The 24,167-nt window shown below is 39.7% G+C and overlaps 3 protein-coding genes across 9 annotated transcripts in view; 1 reads left to right on the top strand and 2 right to left on the bottom strand.

Annotated features, from left to right (window-relative positions):
- Window positions 1-12,699, top strand: part of wdfy4 (WDFY family member 4) — a 40,737-nt gene extending 28,038 nt beyond the window's left edge. For 5 of the 6 annotated variants that reach the window (XM_027009843.3, XM_035531334.2, XM_035531333.2 and 2 more), the window contains 17 exons: window positions 1-86; window positions 179-241; window positions 3,738-3,780; window positions 3,974-4,093; window positions 4,220-4,337; window positions 4,519-4,628; window positions 5,572-5,725; window positions 5,864-5,955; window positions 6,949-7,161; window positions 7,593-7,725; window positions 8,433-8,590; window positions 8,711-8,869; window positions 9,072-9,251; window positions 9,737-9,919; window positions 10,368-10,464; window positions 11,213-11,333; window positions 11,671-12,699. In XM_027009843.3, the coding sequence (XP_026865644.2) occupies window positions 1-86; window positions 179-241; window positions 3,738-3,780; window positions 3,974-4,093; window positions 4,220-4,337; window positions 4,519-4,628; window positions 5,572-5,725; window positions 5,864-5,955; window positions 6,949-7,161; window positions 7,593-7,725; window positions 8,433-8,590; window positions 8,711-8,869; window positions 9,072-9,251; window positions 9,737-9,919; window positions 10,368-10,464; window positions 11,213-11,333; window positions 11,671-11,737 (2,097 nt within the window). In that variant the 3' untranslated portion in view covers window positions 11,738-12,699. Of the gene's footprint in view, window positions 87-178; window positions 242-3,737; window positions 3,781-3,973; window positions 4,094-4,219; window positions 4,338-4,518; window positions 4,629-5,571; window positions 5,726-5,863; window positions 5,956-6,948; window positions 7,162-7,592; window positions 7,726-8,432; window positions 8,591-8,710; window positions 8,870-9,071; window positions 9,252-9,736; window positions 9,920-10,367; window positions 10,465-11,212; window positions 11,334-11,670 lie in introns of those variants that run through there. The other variant, XR_014126370.1, reaches the window with a different exon arrangement.
- On the bottom strand, window positions 254-3,711 carry lrrc18a (leucine rich repeat containing 18a). Its single transcript, XM_027009969.3, has 2 exons — window positions 2,794-3,711; window positions 254-1,553 (listed from the first exon to the last, which is right to left on the bottom strand). The coding sequence occupies exon 2, from the start codon at window positions 1,547-1,549 to the stop codon at window positions 791-793; it is 759 nt and encodes a 252-aa protein (XP_026865770.1). The 5' UTR covers window positions 1,550-1,553; window positions 2,794-3,711; the 3' UTR covers window positions 254-790.
- A 2,073-nt stretch (window positions 12,700-14,772) lies between the features above and the next one.
- Window positions 14,773-23,637, bottom strand: vstm4a (V-set and transmembrane domain containing 4a). 2 transcript variants are annotated; one of them, XM_027009651.3, is made up of 8 exons: window positions 23,368-23,634; window positions 21,858-22,253; window positions 18,885-18,938; window positions 18,257-18,364; window positions 17,976-18,009; window positions 17,776-17,894; window positions 17,211-17,275; window positions 14,773-16,243 (listed from the first exon to the last, which is right to left on the bottom strand). In XM_027009651.3, exons 1-8 carry the CDS (start codon window positions 23,417-23,419, stop codon window positions 16,091-16,093), a joined length of 981 nt encoding a protein of 326 aa, XP_026865452.3. In that variant the 5' UTR covers window positions 23,420-23,634; the 3' UTR covers window positions 14,773-16,090. The 2 variants fall into 2 exon arrangements, with proteins under 2 accessions (XP_026865452.3, XP_081580474.1); XM_081724348.1 differs by lacking the exon at window positions 17,976-18,009 and having other exon boundaries at window positions 17,776-17,919; window positions 23,368-23,637.
- Between the last annotated feature and the right edge of the window lie 530 nt (window positions 23,638-24,167).

Below are 24,167 nucleotides of genomic sequence, written 5' to 3'. Positions count from 1 at the left end.
GAGAATGCCATTGAGATCTTCATGAAGAACGGGGCTTCTGTGTTTTTAGTGTTTGTCGACAAAGATCACAGTGTGGCTTTTAAAAGGTAGAAACCGGGAGTGTGTGTGTGCTGATCGATGGGCACAAAAGGTTAGACAGGGCAAAGACGGATTGATCTCTCTTGTCTTCATTCCCTAGGTTGTGCTCTGTTGTGCCTTCATTAAAGGGAAGAGGGTTGATGGAGGCCATACATAATGTTAGGTAAGTAACCCTGGGGTTTCAGTGGTTTCAGAGCTGCATCCTCTCTCCAGGGCTGTCCTCTCAGAGCCACTGCACACGACAACTAAAGGTAGACTGGAATGGATGACTACAGTCTAAAAGCCTCTGAGAAAGGTTCTCAATATATGTAGATATGTGCCAAAAATAATCTTGATTAGCCAATCCAGTAAGCTAAAGCACCCCAGTACCCCCTGCATTTACGCTTACTTCTTCTATTTCTTACTAATTCTTTCTATTTCTTACTAATGCACCTGCAAGGGAGTGGCAAGCCCTCCTTTGTTCCTTTAAAAACATTTATTTTGACTATTGCTATCAACTGTTATAAAGCAGTCAAATGTACTCCTTTAGTGCAGTGCTATTGCTTGTGGGGTTTTTTTATTAGGGTTTTGCTCAATTTCGGTCCAGAAAAATGCAATAATGAATGTTTAAAGTTACAGCAAAGAATGCTTATCATCTGCATTATTGAAAAGTCCACAAGAATGATATTTCTTGGGCATGCCTCTTCTAACCACCATGAGGTGTGGCAGTTGACTACCACTGCATCTCTTGATTGCTCCGTGCCACTGAGTTTGGTCTGAATAGCCCAAAGAAATTATGCCTCTTGTGTGGTTGATCAGAAAGCCTTTTCTTTTCCAGCCTCTCTCTCGCTTCCTTACATTTTTCCAGACAAACCTTACACAGATCCTCCTCCCTCACCAAGTACAGACACTCAGTGGCTTTCACTTCTTTGGCATCCTCCTGAGAACAGGCCACAGGGTTGCGCTTGGTGTTGAGGTTGGTCAGGTTCTTCAGCACACCTATGAATTCTGGGAGCGTGGTGAGCAGGTTGTCGAACAGGCCTAGCTCTCTCAGGTTGGTCAGAGCGGCCATGGTGGGTGGCAGCGCCGTGAGCCGGTTCATGCCCAGGTTGAGTGTCCGCAGGCTCTTCAGGTTGCCAATGTCAGCAGGGAGCCCGGCTGTTTCCAGTCTGTTGTTGCACAGGTTGAGGTAGCTCAGGGCCTTCAACTGCCCAATGGTCTTGGGCAGCTTCTTGATGTAGTTGCTGTGGAGGTCTAGCCAGTGAACGCTGGTTAGCTGCCCGATGAAGTCTGGGATCTTCCTCAGATAATTGCGGCTCAGGTCCAGCTCCTCTATATTGGTCAGTTGTAAGATGCATTTGGGAAAAGTGTGGAGGCCCATGTTGCTGAGATCCAGCCGCCGCTTTCCATCGGGCGTCACCTTGAAGGCATTCCTGGCCATTTTAAGGGTGATCTTTTTGCCCTTGGTTCCCCTCTTCTTCTCCTTAGCCATAGTGCTGCATGAACATAGATTAATGGGTAAGACTTTTTCACAGCACTATCTGCCTGATTAAGTCTTAACTTCATCTGTGTAATTGTTATCTCAGGATCTAATATCTTTAACTAAACATGCACAACTTAATGATAAAACAATCCAGTTATTTAGATGGGACTGGTTGGTCGGTGTAAAGCCCCAGGCAGTTCAGGGAGGGTGTAGGGTCTTTTGAGGAATGAGCAGGGTGTAGTGTTTACATTCCAGCTCACTCACCCATCTCACCCTAAAGGGATTGCTTAGGATCACACAGTGCTCTAATTGAAGCTAATACCTGATAACACTGAGGACAAGAGCAATGAATGTAAATTTTGAAGAAAAAAATAAACAAATGGCTCTTGCTGGTGAGGGTGGGAGCTGCCTATGTTACAGCTGATTGATCCAGGATAGCTTTCACAGGCTGCGTGACTGTGTGGATGGAGTCAAATCAGTGCTTTGATAAATGACACTCGGGAAAGTGATTTAAAACCCCACACCTCACACCTCCCTATTAAAAAAGAAGAGTGGCTGCATTGTAAGCCCTTCGGGCCCTTTTCGCGACTCATTAATCATATTCAAGTGCATATAAGTACAAGGCTAATATGATTTAGCTTGTTTCCATTAGGCTTTGGTGTGTGAATCCTTTGCATCCAAACATGTACAATTATAGTGGGCTGACCACCGGGATGATTCATCATTATGTGTTATTTTGAAAAGATTTGGGAATTCACCGAAAATGAATATTGGATTTCATTCATATGTATGGAATGTAATAGGGCCTATTACATGTTTTAAAGGAGACTCTGAAACCATCTCCTGAAACAAAGTTAAATATAACACATGAAGATACCATACATTCAATTCTATGTCTCTCTCTCTCTCTCTCTCTCTCTCTCTCTCTCTCTCTCTCTCTCTCTCTCTCTCTCTATATATATATATATATATATATATATATATATATATATATATATATATATATATATATATATATATATATATATATATATATATAAAAACATTTTTTCTTTTATGATGTGATTTATCTCCCTTTTGATATTTTGGTATAAGATAAACAGAAGCATGTTTATTCTAACCAAACATTTCACAGTGATTGCTAAAATATTGCATGCACTCAAATAAATCGATAACTATCCATGTATGTTAAATGCAAGTATTTACCTTTAAATAAAAAGTATTTAATATTCCACTTTTCACACTCTACTTACCAGCTTTATACGGTGTTGGGTGTAAATTTTATTTCACAAGAACTGGTATGGTCCCTGGGGTTAATCCTTGTTTTTACCAGAGTAAGCCAGCTGTTCGTTTCCTTCTTTTGTTCAGACCTGTTCCAAAGCACATATTTCAAAGGAGAAATACTTAGATATGTTAATATCACATGTTCTATACCAGCTTCATGAATCCAGCTAATTAAGTGAGTGGAGAATCTTTAGACAAACTGAAACAGCCTCTTCACTCAAGCATGTCAAAGAGGGCAAAAGAAGCTATGTCCTGTTTAACATTGTTGCTAAGCAACACAGACCTGAGGTGTGGAGTGTTTATTGTCCTTTGACTTGCAGTCCTGTCCCCCAAAACAAGACAAAACAAAACAAAATAATTTGAATTTGGATTTGCATTTGGATTTGTGTCTTGTCAAAATATATTTCAACCCCAACAATGCTTTTACACTATAATTGTCTATCAGTCACAACTGCTTTGGTTCATTTCCTTAGTTATCTACAAGTAATCGAGAATAAATGTTTGTTCTCATAGATTGTGTAGGTTGTTAAAGTATTTTTCTGTAAAAATGCAGCTGACTTTCCAGCTCTTTCCAGCTGACTGTTATGTCCAAAAACCCATAGGTGGCACTATTTGCTGGTTTAGGGCAAAATTCTGACAAATATATGAAAGCTCACCTCTCTCAGAGCATGAACGTGGTTTCCCTAGTCCTCTCTCTCTGTGTGTGTGTTTGTTAATAAGCAGAACCTCCTTTACATAGAACATTAAGTGGTTTGAATTCCATGCTTTGTTGCCATGCAACAGAAGAATTTTAATCCTTCATTAATGAAGAATTATAAATCTTCAATTCAAGAATTATTTTGATTGTTACAAAATACATGAAGTGATATGTTTAATTTTTTTTTAACTGTTCGTTTGTTTTGCTTTTATACAGAAGGACAGTGGCCCCTGACAAAGCAGCTCTTATGAAGTGGCAGGTAATGTATATGAAGTAATTCGGAAACATAGTCTAACCCACTTATCAGACTGATAGCTGTATTGGCATTTGTGAAGTGTAAATCAGCACTATTTCTAGTAATTTCATGGCATTCAATTTATTACATTATTCCATGCCATTATTCTATTTGGTATTGCTGCAGTGTGTTGATTATTCTTTCTTGTTTTTAACAGAAGGGAGAAATTAGTAACTTTGAATACCTCATGCATTTGAACACTCTTGCTGGAAGGACATACAATGATCTGATGCAGTATCCAGTGTTCCCATGGGTCCTTGCTGATTATCAATCAGAGGTTAATTTTTTTTTACTCTGCCTGTCTGTGTGTCTGTTTATATTTTAGAGGGTATCTTGATATCTTTGTCTCAGACCTTATGTTACTGTGCAGTTTATTATTTTTTATTCTCTCCTTGCTTTCTAGACACTGGACTTATCATCCGCTGCTACATTCAGGGACTTGTCGAAACCAATGGGCGCTCAGACACAGAAACGTAGAGAGAAATTCATTGAGCGATACCATGAAGTAGACAGTAATGATGGTGAGACTTAATACATCTGTATCACTGCTTACCAGCTAAGTGTTAAGATGCAAGTATATGAATATGTATATGTATATTATTCAGTTTTATTATTTTATAAGCTGATTCAATTCTAATGAACATCTGTGAAAGAGTTTGCACTTCCTACTCATGCTATATGGGGTGGTTATACCTGTTACAGGTGATTTGTCTGCACAGTGCCATTACTGCACACACTATTCCTCTGCCATTATAGTGGCATCCTATCTAGTGAGGATGGAGCCTTTCTCCCAAACCTTCATTGCTCTGCAGGTGAGACCCTCCTCACAGCATTCATTCATCAGCTTTTATTCACACAAACACTCAGTTAAAGGTCTCATTATTTACTTTGTCCTGTGTCTGACCTTGATAGGTACTTTAAGGGAACTCTAGACATTTTAGTTTCATTCTTAAATGAAGCACAAAATCCACAACATCACTATGGAAACTCTCATGTGACAGAGGTTCTTTTAGAAAATGTAATTTTGCAAATAAGCTTAGTAAATGAAAGGAACACCATTATTTTTGCCTTGTTGGGATTTGCAAGAACTGTTTTGTTTTGCAAAAGTGAATTAAAGGGAAAATTTTAATATGTATGCAAATAAATTCTCTCACATCAGTGGCATGCAAAACCACATTTCGGTCTTTAAAAAATATTTTATTTATAGAGTAAGAATCAATTGATTAAAATAAAATGCCATGCATATTTAATATTCAGTATAACACAATACAAATATTAGGATGATGCTTCACAGTATTTTCCACACATGAGCAGCCTTCTGCTGTACAGTAATATTCATAACAGGATTTAGAGCACTAACTGCATTTGCTATGTACAGTATTTATTACTTTCATTCAATGAGGGTAATCTTTTTACTGCAAATTACATACGTATAGCCAAGATTTCCATAAGGAATTAAACCTAGAAAACACACCTCAGTCAATTCTGATGAATTTGTCATCTTCATGCCTATTCTGTATCTCTCTGGACACCTTGCTTTGAAACAGCTGCCTCGACTAGGCTATAGCAAGTGAACAGCAATACCGTGTTTTCCAGCAGAGAGTTGAGCCTACCTCATATGTTTTGTTATTTTTTCCATGGTGGACTTAAGTGTGGCTCTAATCAATTTGGTCACTTCTGCCCTCGTGGAGCAGGCCGAGTCTTGTCTACAGCAATGCTGTCATTTGTAAGCACTTTTGTTGTGGGAATCTGCAGGGTGGATCATTTGATGTTCCTGAGAGAATGTTCCACAGTCTGCAGAAGGAATGGGAATCAGCCTCTAAAGACAACATGAGCGATGTGAGAGAGCTCATTCCAGAATTCTACTACCTGCCAGACTTCCTCATCAATTCCAACAACTTTGAGTTTGGTGAGAATTTGACCTTAGATGCCTAGTTGAGGGCAGAAAAAAAGATACTAAGCTGTAGTTAATTTCTCTGTGTGACATAGAGAAGTAGAATGCCCTTTAATGTAATTCATGTTTTTTCTACTTTTTTTGTTGTTATAGGCTGCATGCAGGATGGGACATCTTTGGGTGATGTAGTTTTGCCTCCATGGGCCAAAGGAGACCCACAGGAATTCATCCGCATGCACAGAGAGGTCAGAAGCTCCATCTATCAGTCTCAGTCAGTCTCTCTAAGGCCTCTCAGATGCTGTCAGCTGCTTCAGTGCCCCAGTGCCATCTCCCATTCTGTCCTTCCCTCCAAACGAGCCTGTCACCACTCCTATAGCACTCTAACAGAAATAAAGTCACCATTTGGCAGTTGGGTCCTACACAAACACCTTTTGGCATTTGTGCCCTGCTGGATGCATTTGGAAAAAAACAAAAAACATTTGGCAATTGCTTCTGGCGTAACTCTGGTTTGTGCTGTGTCTGAGATAATAGGCACTTGTTGAGTTCATCAAGGAAGCGCCATTACTCTACTTAATGCCATTGTCATTACACGATAACAGGGCCAATTCAGCACAAGCACAATATCTGCACTCTTTCATAACTCCATTATTGCAGCCTGCCGCTTATTGGAATGAATGCTTTCTTTCTCTCTGCGCTATGCCTGCAGGCATATAAGGACCAGGCTTTATCAGTTCCCAATCTACTAAGCAATATTTGTATCGTTTCCAGTTCACACAAAATGAGATATTTTGTCCGCTCATTTTCCTTCATATGCAAATGAACTAAAGACAATATACAGAACTTCCACTACTGAGAGCTGTTGATGTTGGCGTTGGTTGTTACTTTTGCTTGCCCCCCCTGCCACCCATTAAGAATAGTCTTATTTGGACTGCTTTGGACCCCATGCCCATTTCAACAGAGCTTCACCAAGCAAACAAGAAGACAAATAAATATAAACATCACCAAAAGAAGGTCTTTAGCCCTTAATTTTTTCTCTGGTGTTAAAAATGCAATAAAAGTTTAATTCCTTGTCATCCTAGTATTAAAACATCCACTATGGACTTAGAGTTTTGCACACCTTTACCACATTCAAAGTTGTAACTGTAGTTTCTCAAAGGACACACCATTACTCTGACAGAGTTGTCATAGTTTTCCAGACTCCTGGATGTAGTTTGTGACTGTGTGCGGCCTTTCCCCAGGCACTGGAAAGTGATTATGTGAGTGCCAGCCTGCACCTGTGGATCGACCTGATCTTTGGCTACAAACAGCAGGGTCCACCTGCAGCTGAGGCCCTCAACACCTTCCATCCGTACTTCTACCCAGACAAGCATGATGCAGAGAGCATGAAGAACCCACTGAAGAAAAGCACAGTCCTTGGTTACATCAGCAACTTTGGTCAAATCCCCAAGCAGGTGCTTACTACACCAAATACTTCTAGAACAATGGCAAAAGAAACATATATCACACACACACACACACACACACACACACACACACAACCCAGAGTCACACAGTGGCATAATTTTTTAATAGTGACATGTCTTCTCTAATTCATAACCTCTCTAATTCATAATCTAATTCAATTGTATTCCATATCTTAGGTCCAGCTATGAATTTAAATACAGTCAATGATGATTCCTCACAGGACATAAATGTTCTGTGCAATTTTAATAATCATTTTAGTCTGAGATTATGTGTTTGGGAAACAAGGCCTAAGTGTAATATTGTTTGAAAGTGATGCAGTTAAGAGTAATAACCAGTCTGTCAAAGTTTCAAGTGGCTAAGGGCTATTTCTTTTAGATAAGCAGAACAGTCATTAGCATAATAAATGTTTATTTGGCAGCTATTCACAAAGCCTCATCCCAGTCGTGCTTCACACAAGAGCTCTACAGGCAAGGAGACGTCCGGGGCCAATAACGTTACCCCATTCTTTTTCAAGTTGGACAAGCTGAAGCCCTCCGTCCAGCCTGTAAAAGGTACAGAGCAGCTCTCAGAGTAGGCCAAAGCTGCAGGAGGAAGCTATGCATCCCCCTGCTTGAGAAAGACCCTCATTTAATCATTCTTAGCCACCTTATTATTTTATCCCGTCCTCAATTATTTTTTTACAAGATGGGGTTATGTCCCCTGGGAGCAGTCAAAGCTGCAAGGAAGATGCTGGCTAGACTGTTCACAGGCTAATTTTCTCAGGCAGAGGGGCAACAGCTCTTTCTATTTGTTAGGTGTATCATGATGATGCTGCCACTGAGGCTTATTTAATAATCTGAATATCCCAAAAGGGTCTCTTTGGAAAATGAGATGAAAATTTTCTCTCTCTACCTACCCACCCCACAAACAGTCTCTCTCTGTCTGTCTCTCTCTCTCTCTCTCTCTCTCTCTCTCTGTCTCTCTGTCTCTCTCTCTCTGTCTCCCCTTCCTTCCCTTTCACCATACAGTTCACTCTGTCATCAGTTTGATCAAAAGGGAAGAGCAAGTCTATTTCAGGGTGTCATTTTCATTTATAGTATTTGGTCAATTATGTGTTAGATGCATCTTTAAGTATGTAATGTAGCTATTTCCAATTCAATGGAAAGTGAGTAGAGGGCAGATTATAAATGTCAGGAGATGCTTTGATTACATAATCTGCTGTATAGTATTCTGCTGAGCTGGTACGAGAATAATGGTGCCTCTCTGTGGGTTTTGCCAGAGCTGATGCATGGCTCAGTTGGCCACATTGTTTGTGGGGAGAAGGAGGTGCTGGTCGTGGAGAAAAACAAGTTGCTCATGCCTCCTCACTGGAATACATACTTCTGCTGGGGTTATTATGACAACACATGTTCATTTGGGAATTATACAGCAGAGAAGGTGTTTATTTATTCATTCGTTCATTCATTCTTTCTTTATTTATCTATCTATTTCTTTCTTTCTTTCTTTCTTTCTTTCTAATAGTAGTTGGTTTATTGTGACTGATCTTGTATGTATCAGAGCTTTGCAGTGTGGGAAGGTCTGGCGGACTGGGGAGAGGCTGTGTGTGCTTCCTGTCCCAACAGTAATACGGTCATCACAGCTGGGAACAGTACGGTGGTGTGTGTGTGGGATGTGTCCATCACTAAGGACAAGCTCAGGCACATGAAGCTCAAACAGGTCTGGAAAGACATGTTGATCTCAAGGAGTGATCAAAAGCATAGACTATGCTGTATTTTATTTACTCTAGTTAGCAGTGTAGCATAAACTTAAGAATAAAACAATATTCCCTAAGTAATAATTCCAAAAGTTGACGAATGTGATTGGGCTATTTTAGTTTTTGTTTCTAGAATATTTTGTTAACACATGCTGCCCATGTCAGGCTTTATACGGACACACAGACACCGTGACCTGTGTGGTGGCGTCTGAGGCCCACAGTGTGATAATCAGTGGCTCTCAAGACCAGACGTGCATCCTCTGGGACCTAGAGGAGCTCAGCTACATCACCCAGCTTCCTGCTCACTCCTCTGGTGTGTCTGCCCTGGCCATCAATGATCTGACCGTGAGTTGACCACCCCCCCCCCCCCCCCCAGCCAGCTACATTCATGTCTCTGTGTGTTCTGGCCTCCCTCTTCAGGCTGATGGGGCTCAACTCTTCTGCTGCTTCTTCTTTAACTGCTTGCTTCTTGCCCTCTGGGTCAGGCTAAAGGAGGGCATGGTGGGGTGTGTCAGGTAGATCGGGTGCTGTGCGATTGCAATGGTGCCCCTGTGCCCAGTGTACTGCCTCAGCACCTCACATAGGAGGCAGCTGCTGGACCCTCTGTTACAGAACTTTCTAACCTAATGAGGAAGGAGAGGACACAGGCACATCCTTCCCTCCACCCGAGAGCCAAAGCCTCTCCTCTCTGTTCTCTGAGTGAGATGGGGAATTCCTGACATTGGGTTGAAAGTTGATACTTCCTCTCCAGCAGCTATTTGCTTTTTTACATCAGGACTTTCTCTGCTGTGGCACATATTTACATATTTCCTCTACTCTCTCCTTCTCAGGGTGAGATTGTGTCATGCGCAGGCATGCATCTGTACTTGTGGACTATGAAGGGGCAGCTGCTGGCCTCTGTGAGCACCCACTGTGGTGCAGAGGGTAGTGTGCTGTGCTGCTGCTTCACCCAGAAGTATGAGTGGGACCTACGCAATGTCATTGTCACTGGCTGTGCAGACGGCATTGTCAGGGTGAGCACTCTGCAGCTACAACCACACACATCATGCACACACACTTTTCAGCTTTATGCTTTATTAATGCTTAGACTGTATTGTGAGTTTTTAAATGAGAATAGTTCTTAACAAGTAAGCCTTGTATATAGGTAATAAATCTTTCTGCTAGTTTTTTTTTCTTCTGTTTAATAGTCAGGTAATATAGCTGCAAAATATTCAAATCTGATGAGTGTGGTATTGAAAAAGGCCTCCCAGGCTGGGATCTGGACTCCCAAGGAAGCAGTGATAGTAACGTATGCTCACTTTAGATGAGCTAAGAGTGGTTATTAAATCAAAATGGTTTCTAAATTAGGCATCAGATTGGAACACAGACCTGTGCTACATCAATGGCCCGCAGATGTGATTTATGATTATAGCCTCTATTGCATTTGATTTTTTTTCTTCATTATGTGTGGCTCTCTTGCAGATATGGAAGACTGAATATACAAAGGTACAATTACCTGGACATGAGGAGCGTTCAGAGTCTCAGGGGTCTGCTGCATCGCCGTCTACAGGGGACACAGGTAACACTAATACACTTCACCTTAACAGCGGCCCAGAAAAAGAGTCTGCATTTCTTCCAGTCTTTAGTTGCCATTGGCTGTGTTGAATTAGATTGGCTGGTTCTATGACTGTTTCAACCAGGAGCTTTCTTAATGCATCTAATGTGGTCGTCCATGAAAAGAATAGAATAAAAATCCTCTTGTGGCACTGGGAAGAAGAAAAAAAAAACAAAACACTGCAATGTGATACATTTAAAAAAAAAATTTTAATATCCAAGTAATCTATGAAATGAAATAGTAGAAACAAAACACAAGGAATCTTTTGCAGATGTTGTTTTGTAAATCTGGTTATACTGGATCTACTCTTAAGTGTCATGGTTGGAACACATGGCCAGAAGTTTGACTGGGGGTGGGTATGTGAAGAAAAGTTCATAATTGTGCACTGTGCATGCAAGGCATTAGGGCTAGCTACAAGGAATTATAGGGCAAAGTTATTAAACATACAGCCGGTAAACACTGATGAGCAATTTCGCTGATGTAGGCATGCAATTTAGAAAGCAATAATACCCAAATCCAATTTGGTGCACATTGGTTACAGCACAGCGTCAGAGCATATAAGTATCACAACGCACAAATTAAATTGGGGGAACTCTTTGTAACAGTGAAGGCTTTATATTAGATGTATTTTTCTCAATTTAACAACATGCTGACCATTAATAAAAGCAGCAGCTCATTCCTCACTCTTCTACTTGTTGTGTACTTCTCTCAGAATGTGCCAGCACACAGTGGGAGAGGCACCTGGTCCTATGTCAGGAGCTGAACCGGAGTCAAGCCATCTCCCGGCAACGCTATAAGAAAAATCCTGCCATCACTGCACTGTCCATATCCCGGTATGGCTGCACGTCCAGCCTCTCACACAGACTAGAGACTGGATTAGAGGCTGGCCACCAAGATTTCTGTGAAGCTGGTTTAATGGGGAATAAAGCTATATCTAGGTGTTTAATCATCAAGTGGAACTTTAGTCTTTTCTGTGGCATCAGGGAGAAATGCTAATGCTAATCATTTGTATTGTAAAAACTTACAGTGACAAAGCATCTTGTATGAGTTTCTACTATTGATTGACTGTGTTTGTGTAATGAAATCCCTTACACACTTTCTCTCTCCCCTGTGTGTGTGTGTCTGTGTGTCTGTGTGTGCGTGCGTGCGTGCGTGTGTGTGTGATGGCAGAACTCATGGCACCCTGCTGGTAGGTGATGCCTGGGGCAGGGTGTTCAGATGGACCTGCGAGGTATGACCATGACACTCAACCTTGGCCTGGAGCCTTTGCTGTTATCACCCCACCCAGCTGTGGTCCCACGGCAGCGGCAGTGTGCCCCAGAAAGCTGCCCCATCATGTCCTCATCTCCAGCTCTCTGCACCACTGCTGACTCCACAAACCCCCACAGAGTCCACTGGGCTCCTGCTATGACGCATACTTTCTTGGACTCAGTGAGGCCTTTTGGCCTGAGCCAAAAACAGAGCACTGCTTTTTTCTTTTTTCAACCTGCACCCTGCTGCAGATGAGTTTTATCGTAGAGTAGGTCTCCCCCTCCATTTTCCAGAAAGAGGAGCCAACTCATGTTTATCTTAGAAACATTGCTGGGATTTCAGTGCTGTCTGGGATCAATGCATTATCTTATTACTTTACTTTAGGTTGTATTTTTCTTTCATTCTTCTTTTGCTGTGATATTTTGTGAGCTCATATCTTCATGCTGTTTGGAGGTATGCCCTTCAGTGGGCAGCAGGTTTCTGTTCACAGTTCTGCACTAGGGCCTTTTCAAAGAAATCATTCATTTGTAAGGAATCATAGCAGTTTGTTGTTTAGAGTCTGCTGCCTTGATTTGCATATTGTGTTTCATGAAGTCCGCATTTAGTGTTCAACTTTTTCAGCGCTGCCTTGAAAATGCACTCACTGATTTTTGTATGGGCATTCTTTTAATCTGTAGCTGACATTGAGGGAAATGGATTACTGTTTCTTTGGTCTTGGTGCCCCTGCTGCTGAATCAACCTTCTCCATATCTTCGTACAGCCACCTGAAAAGACTTTGGCCTTTTGGATTTTGTTGTACAAGTATGTAAGTCCTTTGCTACCCATATACATAAAATCGTTGACCCACTCATCTGATTTTTCACCAACACAGGAATTTGTCATTCATTTGCAGAGAAATGCCCCTTATTTCATATCTAAATAAACATTCAAACCCTTGGATTCACATTAGACAGTTGTTAATTTGCATTTTACTTTTTAGTAACAATCCAGAAATGCTTAATTTTTTTTTTTTTTTTCTTTTTTTTACCAGAAACACATATATGTAGATGGTGAAAATTTTATTCTGTTAATTTTGGGCTACCAAAAGAGTGATACTCAGTTGTGCAGTGTTGTGCTCATCACCTTGAAGCAGATCCTATCAAATATTTTTAAACATGCTGTCACAGGACTCAACAAACATATCATCTTAGAGTCATGAAATGCCATCTTCATAAGTATGGCATTTCCATCTGCACCAAATTCAAAACCCCAGAAGCATTCATTCTACAGTGAGCTGATCCAAAATGACATTTTCTCTCCCATGTGAAGCATGCACACTGTAATTGTAGAGGCATTTTTAAGAGAGTAGTATGTTTTCTGTAAATGTCAAACCAGTGCTATTTTGTGCCAGTGTGGCACTAAGCTTCAGCCAAAATACTGTTGTCTGGGATTTAATCGCTTCTCTCAGACAACCTGTCTGTGTTGGGCGAGCCCAAACAGAGCTGGTCTTTACAACCACAGCCACAGGCATGGAGCAACACCATAGTCAACCTCAGCCCCATCATTAACTCACCACATCATGCTGGGTTAGTTACATTTTTAAACATCCCATATCCACATCTTGTAAAATCATCAAAATAATTTCTATTGATTACTGAAATTTCAAAGCATCTAAAAATATCCATTGACTGTAATGGCTTACTAAGACATGAAGTACTTCATGCACACATTTGTGTTTGTAGTTGAACAAACCTATGATAAAAATCTTATTTTACATGAACCTGTCAGCAGTTCCCATCATATTGGTCCTTGAGTTGCTATTGTGCTGTCTAGGCAACATCCATAATGTCAACAGAACAGAAAAAACTTCAATTTTCCATTCCATTTAACTTTAACTGAATGAATCTAATATGTAAGTGTGAAGTACCAACATCTTATTTGATGACTTCATAAAACTGATAAACCAAACAAATTAAGAGATAATCAGAACACCCCAAACTAATATGTTAATCATTTTAGTTATCAGATTTTCAAGGTAAAAGCTAACCAGTCCATCTAATGTTATTATGCTTGATCTGTCTCTTTGAGAATGACTCCACATTACCCCTCCACACCTTTCTTTCTGCTGTGTTATTTTGATGTGAGCTCTGAGATCAGAGCTTGTCATGCATTGCTTTGGGTTTCCCCTGCTTGGCTCTCCAGACATGCTCTGCTCTTTTGGCTGGCCCCAAGAGAGGGCAGAGAGCAGCCGTGGTTCTGGGGAGCGGAGGAGCTCCCAGTAGACCATGCTCCATGTGCCTCCCTTAGAGATGGGGTTAATTGTTGCGTTACTCCCAGCCTTTCAAGATTGCATTCTCTTAATGGCTGTCATTAAGTATTCTGTGCCATTCAGGGGACGTGGGGGGCAGGGTGCTGATCCACTGTGTGGAACAGGGTTGGGAACATAACATCACCCATTCAGGCAAGTTGTATCTCTGCACTGCTCCACTGTGTGTTCATTGGTATTGTAAATTTGGCATGCAAAGCTGTGTTAAACACATGTTTTCATAGCAGCAGTCTCAAGCTGGTGTATCAGATAATGACATCCAATTCATATTAGAAATCACCTACGGAAAATTGGTCCCATCACAAGAGTTCTCTAGTTAAAGAAAGAAAGAAAGAAAGAAAGAAAGAAAGAAAGAAAGAAAGAAAGACTATTTAGTTGGCAGCTGATTTGAACTGGGAAGAGAATTCTATTCAAAACACAAAACACTGAGTGCAGATGAAAGCAGTTATATGTATTTCCTGGCTCATATCCAGTTTGTGGTCTGCTGTGTTGTGGATCCCTGTGTGTGAGGCTTAGCTCCACTTTGTTATGCTGCTTGCACTTGTAACATCTGCACACGGAGAAACTAAAAGAACATGTAGGCCCAGTCACAAAGCAAGAAGTCAGGAGGAGCCTGGGTAGAAAAGATACTGCTGTAGTCTGGATGGTCCTGTAGAGGGAAAAATAACCCAGGACAGCACAAGGTCATCATTGTTTTAAAGAAAGGAGAGTCAGAGTCAATGGACTGTGTGTTTATTTTGTGGCTTATGCTAATCCTCAGAACGCTCTCTCTCTCTCTCTCTCTCTCTCTCTCGCTCTCTCTCTCTCTGTCTCTCTCGCTCTCTCTCTCTCACACTCACTCTCTCTGTCTCTAATAAGACTATACTACCCTTCCTTCCACTGCAGCTGCTTATTAATATGCACTGTGACCACAGTGAAGAGGGGGGCTGCTCTCTTTAACCTTTGTGTGAGTGGCTAATTGTGCTAAGTAGAGGCGCTTAATAGACTGGAAAATAATCATCATATATCTCATGGAGAGAGGCAAATGACCTTCTCAAAAGACAATGGCTATCTCAGTTTTAATACGTCAGTGATTTTATGATATTAAATGTCAAACCATTTGGGCTCTTCTGAATAATTAAATCAAATAAATTATAGCACCTAGGCAGAACCATCTTGTAGCCTAACCCAATTATAATGCACTGTAAAGCTAATTATTAAGCATGATTACAATTAGTATAATTTTAATAAATGTAACCATTAGAGGGTTCATTGCAGTCACTGACTCTGAGGCATGTGGGGGAGATTGAGAGAGACACACTTCTCAGCTCAGAGAAGATTATGGCAGACCTGAGAATAAACTAAGACATACACGGGGATCTGTTGTTCATGCTATCTAACAGTGGCAATGCACATAGCCAGAGAAGCTTTACTTTTGACCTTCCCCTGCCATACCACTGCTGCACTATATATGGAATTTATACAGTCAAAATCTAAGTAGTGGCAGAAGTTCTCCAGGAGTAGCTCTGAGATTCCAAAAGAGCATGGCTAATGGGCACATTACATTTTTATTTTTGATTATTTGTGGTTTCAGTACTAAAAACCAGCCTGCAATTGCAGTAGTCATGTTTTGGGTCTCTAAGAGATGTTTTGGTCATTCTTGTGAAATTGAATAGCTATGGGAATATCAATAAAAGACTTAGTGAATGATTATTGTAGCTCATTCTGCTACGTTCATAAGAGTAAGAGGATTGGGTGTCTGTATTATAAAAACACCACTGACAGAAAATACATTACATATTAAAAACTTTTGTAATTGAAATTAAATACATGTATTGGATTAAATCCAACAGTAATGCAAAAAATAATTCTCTTTAAAATATACAACCTATGTACCTCAGGCACAATGTTGAATATGCTGGAGAGAAAAAGAATCAGAAAACCCAAATGCCAGATACTGAACAATACCTCTATACTGGAAATAATGCAACATGAGTTAAACATATACACAATATCAAAAAAGGTGTCATAAATAATTAGAATTCAAAACTGGGCTCAGACTTGCTTTTCCACAAAGAGAATCTGGGCGTATACAGTTCCTGAGCTGGGTTCCAGTTGTGCAGTCCCTGAGTTGCTGCTTTTAGCTTCAGGCACTGGTTTGACCAGCTCCAGCTCAGCATATGTCAGGCTGTCATCTGCCACCCTTGGCTTCAAGGCAGGAGGGGTAGAGAAGAGAGAAGGGCATTTCAGACTCCTAAAGACTGTAAGTGGTCAGAATCTGGGAATGTATGGCTGAATGAACAGAAAATTATATATCCAATTTTAGGATTGGTTTCATTGAAAATATTTTTCTTCTGTCTCTGAATATGTTTAGAGATTTTATCTCAAATTCCTTGTGATACAGTTTGAATAAAATGGCATAGTTTGCTATTTTCTGTAAATGGTTTTCTTAGAAGTAAACCTAAATGGTCAGTTTACTGTAATTATCTGGCTGGTGTGTGGTAATGTCCTCAAAAAAAGTCACATGCAATGATTGAATAGCTTTCATATATTAATATAAGCATTCAAATATTAATATCAGCATCATGTGAATCAAATGCATGTATAGACTGGTCAAGCAGATTATTATCCCATTTCACAAAAGAGCCATTGCAGAAGATGGAGTTGAGTATCACATAATATATAAAATGTTTTTAATTTCAATATAAGGTAATGCAATGAGAATCAAGATCATTGAATAAATACTTATGCTTCAAAAAGCAATAAAAGCAAATATAATTAGAAGTCTCATAAATGGCAAATGATACAGCAATATATTCAGCAAAGATGGCCGTATCAAAATAAATTGTGTATATATATATATATATATATATATATATATATATATATATATATATATATATATATATATATATATATATATATATATAATTTCCTCATTGCATATATCTGGCAAATAATAACTAAGTTGACAAAAAGATGAAATAAAGCACAGGAGGCTTTTAGAATACAAACAATATATAATCTGCAAGGTACAAGATTGTATATCAATTGTTAAATCAAGCAACAGCATAGATTGTGTTTGACAGTTCTGAAACTATATTCTAACTGCTTAAATACCTTTATTCTTCTACTAAGAACTTGACTGTTATTAATGAAACTAAATAAATCCTACCATGTGTGTTTTTTTAGGTTGGACTTTTAAAAGTTTGGTCCTGCGTGGCTTATTTGGGACAGGAGCTAAAAAAGAAGAAAGAAAATTCTAAAAACTCAAGACTGCATTATCATGTGAATCATATCATTCTCAGCCACCAAATAAAAACAGAAAGATTAGAATCAATATTGACAAATACAATTAATTCTATGCTAATTCAAGATGTACCACTGAATATTTCAAGATTAGCCCATGGTGTCCAAAGATCCGTCATGAACTGACCTAAGACAGCTTCACCAAACATTTAATATATATAAAATTACATAACTAGCTCTGATAATAAAGTTATCTATTAATTTCATCTACTTATCTACTTATGATTACTTATGATCATGTACTTATGTCTAAAGTTACTGAATTAATACAATCAAAAGTAATATAGTGTTGGAAAGTGGTGCTAAAGAAAGGAGCAGACATAAGGTCATTAAGCCAGAGTTTAATGAGTTAATTAGTCCTATGCCTGAAATTTAGCACCCTTGAATTTGTTCTTATGCTTAGCAGTTAGGGTCATTCTGAAGGCTCTCACCTTTCACTGGGATCTGTGGTGGTTGTGGAGTGATGCATTTGGGTGGGGCTTTATGCCGCTTTTCTTTCCTGTGCATACCAGTGGAGGAACTGGCCACGCTGGTCATTGTCTCCCCTGAACTACATTCATATGTAGGAACAAAATCTAAGAACAAGAAATCATTGTTTTGCTGGCAGCAATACACAGTGCATAGAGCTTACCTGCTATCAGGGAACTTCACCAAATAGTAGTTGGCTGGAATGATATAAAAAATATATATATATAGAATGTGATTTAATGTTAAATAAGATATTTGTGTAATGATAAATTGATGCAGAAAGCCAACAAAGAAAATGTATGCTACTAAATAAGATATAACACAAATTTACAGCATTTTACTTTAAATTAATTTTTTTTTACTTTCAGTTTAATTAACAGAAATGTGAACCAGAGAAAGTGAGAACATGTGACTGCTTAGGTCATGGAGCAGTAAGCTCATCACCTTTTAGCTTCTGTTTGTGTTGTATATACTGGCATGTAATTGTTACAGTGAAGAGAAGCATACACAGAAGACCAGCTGAGCAGATTAGCACTGCACACAGATAAAGATCTGAAAGCAAAATTAAGAAAAGAGGTGTCAGTGTGGGGCTATGGTATTAGTGGGGGTCAACAGCATGACAAAGATATATAAAAACTAACATTTTCTTCACATCACACATTTTCTGCAGCATTAATTTATTCTAACAATATTTTTTGTACTATGTGGTCAGATGTATCTGATATATTCTTGGGGTGCACATTATTTCCTATTTCTTAGCTAAAATCAACTCTAAGATTTGTAACTGCATCACTGTGTTGTTGTTGGATAGGAGCGGAACTCTGTGTTTTACTGCTGTTAAACAAATGCTTTTATGTAAGGGTGGAGGACGCTCTCAAGGGAAAAAGTTGGCCAAATGAATGGACCAGAGAAGAGATGCTTTTGGAGAATGTTAAATCTGAACCTTGCTTTTCCAGACAAAGCGTGTAGCTCTGCAGTACGTTCTGATCCTGGTGACATGGCATAAACGGGTAAGGCATAATCTGTGTGTTTACTGGATCACTGTTAATTTGAATTAAAAAATACACCATACCTTGGAACAAGCGCCATATATTATCAGTGCTCTCAGAGGCTGTAGTGTAGTGCACTGGAATAATAAAGGGAGAAACACGTTAATAAGCACATAGAGAGCTATATCTTACAAACTTTGCAGTGAAAGTGATTTTTACCACCTTTTACAAACTCCTGAAGCTGCCTCCTATGTGCAATAAAAGGAAAAGCTCTCTCACATAGCAGTATTTCTGCTGCGTGTTTTCAATAATCATTTGCAGGGAACATTTCTGAGCTAAGTGTAGCAACAAACATAGTCAAACAGCATATTGTACACAATAAACCAGCAATTCAAGAAGAAACTTAAATTTAGACTGACATTGAAAAATAATTATTTGATATTTCTACATCTTGGAAATATTTACACATTCCTGAATGTTTCAGGAATGTTGCAGAACATTTGTGCATGTGTTTAATTTGTATATGTCCAACAATCTTTTGTTCAGTTTTTTGCTATATAGGTTGATATCCTGCTAAACGTACAGCATTTTCTTTTTATAATCCATCCACAATATTTAAAATACTGTGAGTGGCCATTTATCCTGGTGTGTCAGTATATATGTTTTATGGTTCTGATCAACTATTTATTCATCCAGTTAGCTTTGTATTCCACGCAGGCTTGCTGAGGAACTGTGCTTGATGAGCCTTCAATAAGACCAGTCCAAGGACATTTAGAGAGGCAAACGATGCTGGGTCAGAAGCTTTGCAACACACTTAGCCTTTGGCCCTGAGAATGGGGTGTTCATAAATCTGCATCACTAAAGGAGTAATAAATAGCTATTAACACATTAGAGCAGTATGAGGGGCAGAATTTTATTTCAGTTTTGTATTGTGACTTGGTTTGTTTTTATAATGTTTCTTTCAGCTGTAACATCCTGATAAAAATGAAAGCAGTCATATGGATAGCGATATTTTTGAGGGTTTTTTCACCTTCAAACTGTCCATTTTTCTCTGACCTTAGAGAATAATCTGATTTAAGAAAAGGCTTTTTTTAAATCAGATTATTCTCTAAGGTCAGAGAAAATTGCAAGCAAATGTTCAGTTCACTGCTAAACAGGAGCGCCATCACAGAAGCGCTTCTCCATTTACATCCACTCATTTGTGAAAGCCAAAATCAAAAATAGATTAGAATATGCATTTGGAATATTATAATAAGAATGAGTGTTTAATCAAATAGACTCGATTAGAATGTGCCGAGGCAGTAAAAGAATCTATGGCATAAGAGAGTGAGACTCTTTTCTTTTCCAAAGCCTTTGTGCTCTAGTATAGGTATGTGCATCCCTCTACATAGCACACATGCTCTTCATTAGCACCAGCTCTGGCTCCACAGTGGACCAGACTGCCTATAATAACAGCTCTATTCGACCAGGTATAAGACCTCACATCTGATCTGCATTTGCTGTTCGAAGAGAAACTCTAAAGCTGGACACTGTGCTGAGCTTAAGCTGTTTTTCCGTTAGATCTGCAGAATGGTAATAAGGGTGTGCTCTTTAAAATGGTGGACTCAGATCTAAAGCAGTATCACTGTGGCCTATGGTAACTGGATTACTGAAGTACATTGAATCAGCTGGTGGTAACAGGGTGGTTAGCCTAACTCTGGAGTTAGAGAGTGCCTTAGCTGGTGGATGTTGTTTTTCTGTGTCTGTTGCTATCCTGGGAGAACCATGACTTTCTCTTCCTTCTTTATTACCTCTTTATGTTTACACTCTCATTCAGTTTTCCCTTTGTTTTGACCTCGTGGAGCAGGGTGAAGATCTGGTCATTTAATAATACAAGCAAACCCACATCATTTAACTCATGAGCTTTCTGCTTTTTGCATGCTCCATAGTATGAATGAACAACAAAACTGCACAAATCAATAGGTGCAATATGAGGAAAAATACCATTTCCTTCAATTTGTGTGCAAACAACGTTTCTTACAGGAGGCTTTAAGAAGGATAATTAGTTTTGCTTTTTGGCATATTATGCCATCAACTGGGCATTCGGGTGGTTGGACACTGTAATATTTTTATTCTTGCTCAACTCATGAGCTTTAGTAATTGCCTCTTATCAACTAGAGGATTAATCCATTGCATTGCAAAGCATATGGGTCGTCTCACTCTCTGAACAGTATAGGAAAATTCCTAAAGCAGCCAGAGTAAATGTTTTTTGTTGCACAGTGGCCAATCTTCCCTGCTCTGTCCTCACAGCATGCCCAGGTTCCTCACATTTACAGCCCCATGGTCTGTTTGTGTTGGCACCAAATACATTTCTAGTAGAAATTATATACATGCACAGAGGGTGGGAGCCCAAGACGTATGCGCTTACAGACACTAAAGTGTGAGATAGGAGCTTATGGGGGAATGTATGCTCTTTTTTGTCTTTCTCAGTTTTGCAGTACCAAATGCAATAATGTACTGCAGGCTAGCCCTGGCAATGGTACTGGCATCTCTGAATTCTCAAAGTCATTTGCTTGGTGAACTAAAGCAGATACATGACCATCTGACTTTGTAAATACTTTCTAATCATTTTTGTTACAGGCCTTCTTTAGACTCTAGACAGCAAGGTTGGTGAGCTGGAGGAAACAGCTGCTGTGTGGTTAGCCCTGACTGTGGCAAGCTATCATGTTTTCACCGCTCCAACAGAACCACACTGTGTTCTCTGGAAAGGGTAATGAGGCACTGAACCAAGCTGATGATTTGAAGTGCCTTGGACATTTGAGGTTGCAAAGCCTTCGTGATTACATTTACGGAGATTCCAAAAGAGCATGGCTTTTTATCCTAAATGACTTACAATTCTGAATGAAACCAGCTTAAGCAATTAACAGTTAAGGGCCTTGCTCAGGGACCCAACAGTTGTAACCTGCAGTGGTGGAGCTTGAACTGAATTGGCAACCTTCTGATTACAAATCAAGTACCTTAACTACTGAGCTACCACTACCACATACCATTAAAACAAAAGTAATGGCTGTTGTTACCTCGTAACTCCATGGAGCCTGTGCCATTTGAGGAGGATCTCCACTTGTTCCTATGTCTGCGTATCTCTTGCACTTTACAGGTGTAGTTGCCTCCATCTTCCCTGGACACGTTTAGGATCAGCAGGTGGTATATCTGCCCTTCCACCTCCTCCCAGAGCTGGAATTTCATCTGGGCAAAACTACGACTGTAGTTCCCATAGTACTTAGCTTTCTTGAAGTTCATCTTGACCACTAGGTGCTCTTCATTGGGTGTGGGGAAGTAGAGCCAGCGCAGCACCAGGACACTGCTACTCCTCTTCTTCTGAGACACCAAACAGGACACAGTGATATTCTCTCCTTCCAGACACATACTGACAGGTCCTGGGGTCACCGTCACATTCAGGGCTTCAGTCAGCTCTTATGGACAAAGGGGTGGAGTGAGGAAGGTAGAAACAGAATTTATTTAGATTTAGGTGTACTGTAATGGAAAATAATAGTTTTAAATGCCAAATGCTGTAAATGTAAAAATGTAAAAAGTAAATGTAAATGCAAATGTTCACCATATTATCGAAAAATGTGCAATCGTTTTCTTTTATTAAGAAGTCTTAAATGTTTCCACACATTTTAATGTATGACATCTACTGTGACTGCACCATCCTAGACATTGTACTGTTCAACCTTTGCATGACTCTAAAAAATGTCCCTGAGAACCACAAACAGAAAAAAAATGCACTGTAATACTGAAAATATGTGTGTCTAGATCCAGAGAACACTGTTATGACAACCAAAGAAAAAACTGGAGCATCATCAGTCCATAGCTGCCACAATGTCTGGGTCAGTCCAGGCTCAACATGCAAACTGTAAAAACTACAGGTGGAAAACATTTGTGTGATTTCTTGAACCAGAAATGCAGGCAGGGAATATAACAAGAAGATTGTATCCAGGTGGTGGAAGTCTTTGTTGCAGTTGTGTTTGGTCCCAATTACTGAGTTCCATAATTGGTTAACCATGGCAGTGTTTTCAATACAAAAACCACAACACACAATTTTGTCATAAACAATGTGCTCCATGCTACACATGGTGAAAATATTCTGATTGGATCACCCTGAGGATGTCTGTCATCTAACTTTCTGATACCTTACAAATTATGGAATTCTGTATTATATTATTATGTATGCTCACTGGTATAGAAACATCATCATTTAAAAATATATATATTATTTGATGACACTATTTCTGTTTTATCAAATAGTAAGAAATAGATTGTAGCTGCAGGGTGTCTAAGCAACACCACGAAAAATGTTTTGGTGTAACTAAGCTATTAGAAAGTAACTTTATCCTACTGATGTTATACTTTTATGCATAAGCTTCACAAAGTTAAAACATCAAAGTTTTCCAAACCTTATTAAACATGCTCTTGTTTTGCTCCACCCAGTGTTACCTAGCTACTCACATTCACTCACTAAAAGTTCATTTGCAGCACCTTTCCCTTTGTGCGTCGTAAGGACAAAATGCAAATAGACAAGCTTACCTCCAAAAAAGGCCTTAGTCAGGAGAACTATCACAACAGATGAAAGTTTCATTTTGCAGACCCAATGGCTCCATACACTCAGCTAAACAACCAGAAAGAGAAAGTGTCTGGGATTTTCTCCCTTTTTGCTCGCCCTTTCTCCTTCTCACTGTATGTGTGTGTGTGTGTGTGTGTGTGTGTGTGTGTGTGTGTGTGTGTGTGTGTGTGTGTGTGTGTGTGTGTGTGCGTGCTTGTGTGTGTGTGTGTGTGTGTGTGTGTGTGTGTGTGTGTGAGAGTGTGTTCAGCAGGGAACAGTACATGCTCTGTTCCCACTTAGAAACACCCCTCTCCCTTGCTCAGTTTTTTTTCTGGTTCACTCTTTTTCTCTCTCTCCCTTAATCACTCCCCTCTCCAGGAAAGTGTTTGTAGGAAGTGTCATTTCCTGAAAGGAGTTTTGGAAGTAGCACAAACATGTAGTTGGACCCACAGCACTTGAAAAGCGGGAGCTTAGACAAGGATGGTGGATAGTGGGCTGCCGGCCGTCACACCATGTTTCTTTTGTTTGGGAAACTCCAGGCGTATAAAGATGAGTGTGAGAGACTCAATCTCTTATGTTTGGTCAAGATCGGTAGTGCAGTGAGGGAGAGTAAGTTTTGGCTTATTACTATTTAGACCTTCAGTAGAATATTTGGGAGAGTCTGCATTCTGGAGCAGAAGGAATGTGTTCACTTTTCCTGGCTTTTCTCTCTTCTCCTACACTCAAAGTGCCTGTCCATCCATTTCTGTGGTTAGAAACATAACCGTTTATTGGACAGTGTAAT

Source organism: Electrophorus electricus, chromosome 12 (assembly GCF_041902795.1).
Source record: "Electrophorus electricus isolate QZ-2024a chromosome 12, ASM4190279v1, whole genome shotgun sequence".
Classification (NCBI taxonomy): Eukaryota; Metazoa; Chordata; class Actinopteri; order Gymnotiformes; family Gymnotidae; genus Electrophorus; species Electrophorus electricus.
Note: the sequence above shows the minus strand (reverse complement) of the source record. Positions and strands in the feature narration are given on the sequence as shown.

What these genes read in the sequence shown, in the direction of transcription:
- lrrc18a (XM_027009969.3), bottom strand. Translation starts at nt 1,549, where the DNA reads ATGGCTAAGGAGAAGAAGAGGGGAACCAAGGGCAAAAAGATCACCCTT.
- vstm4a (XM_027009651.3), bottom strand. Translation starts at nt 23,419, where the DNA reads ATGAAACTTTCATCTGTTGTGATAGTTCTCCTGACTAAGGCCTTTTTT. An exon ending in TATATGGCGCTTGTTCCAAG is followed by an intron (nt 18,365 to 18,884) that starts GTATGGTGTATT and finishes TTTTGCTTTCAG; the next exon opens with ATCTTTATCTGTGTGCAGTG. An exon ending in ACCACAGATCCCAGTGAAAG is followed by an intron (nt 17,276 to 17,775) that starts GTGAGAGCCTTC and finishes CTTCTTTTTTAG; the next exon opens with CTCCTGTCCCAAATAAGCCA.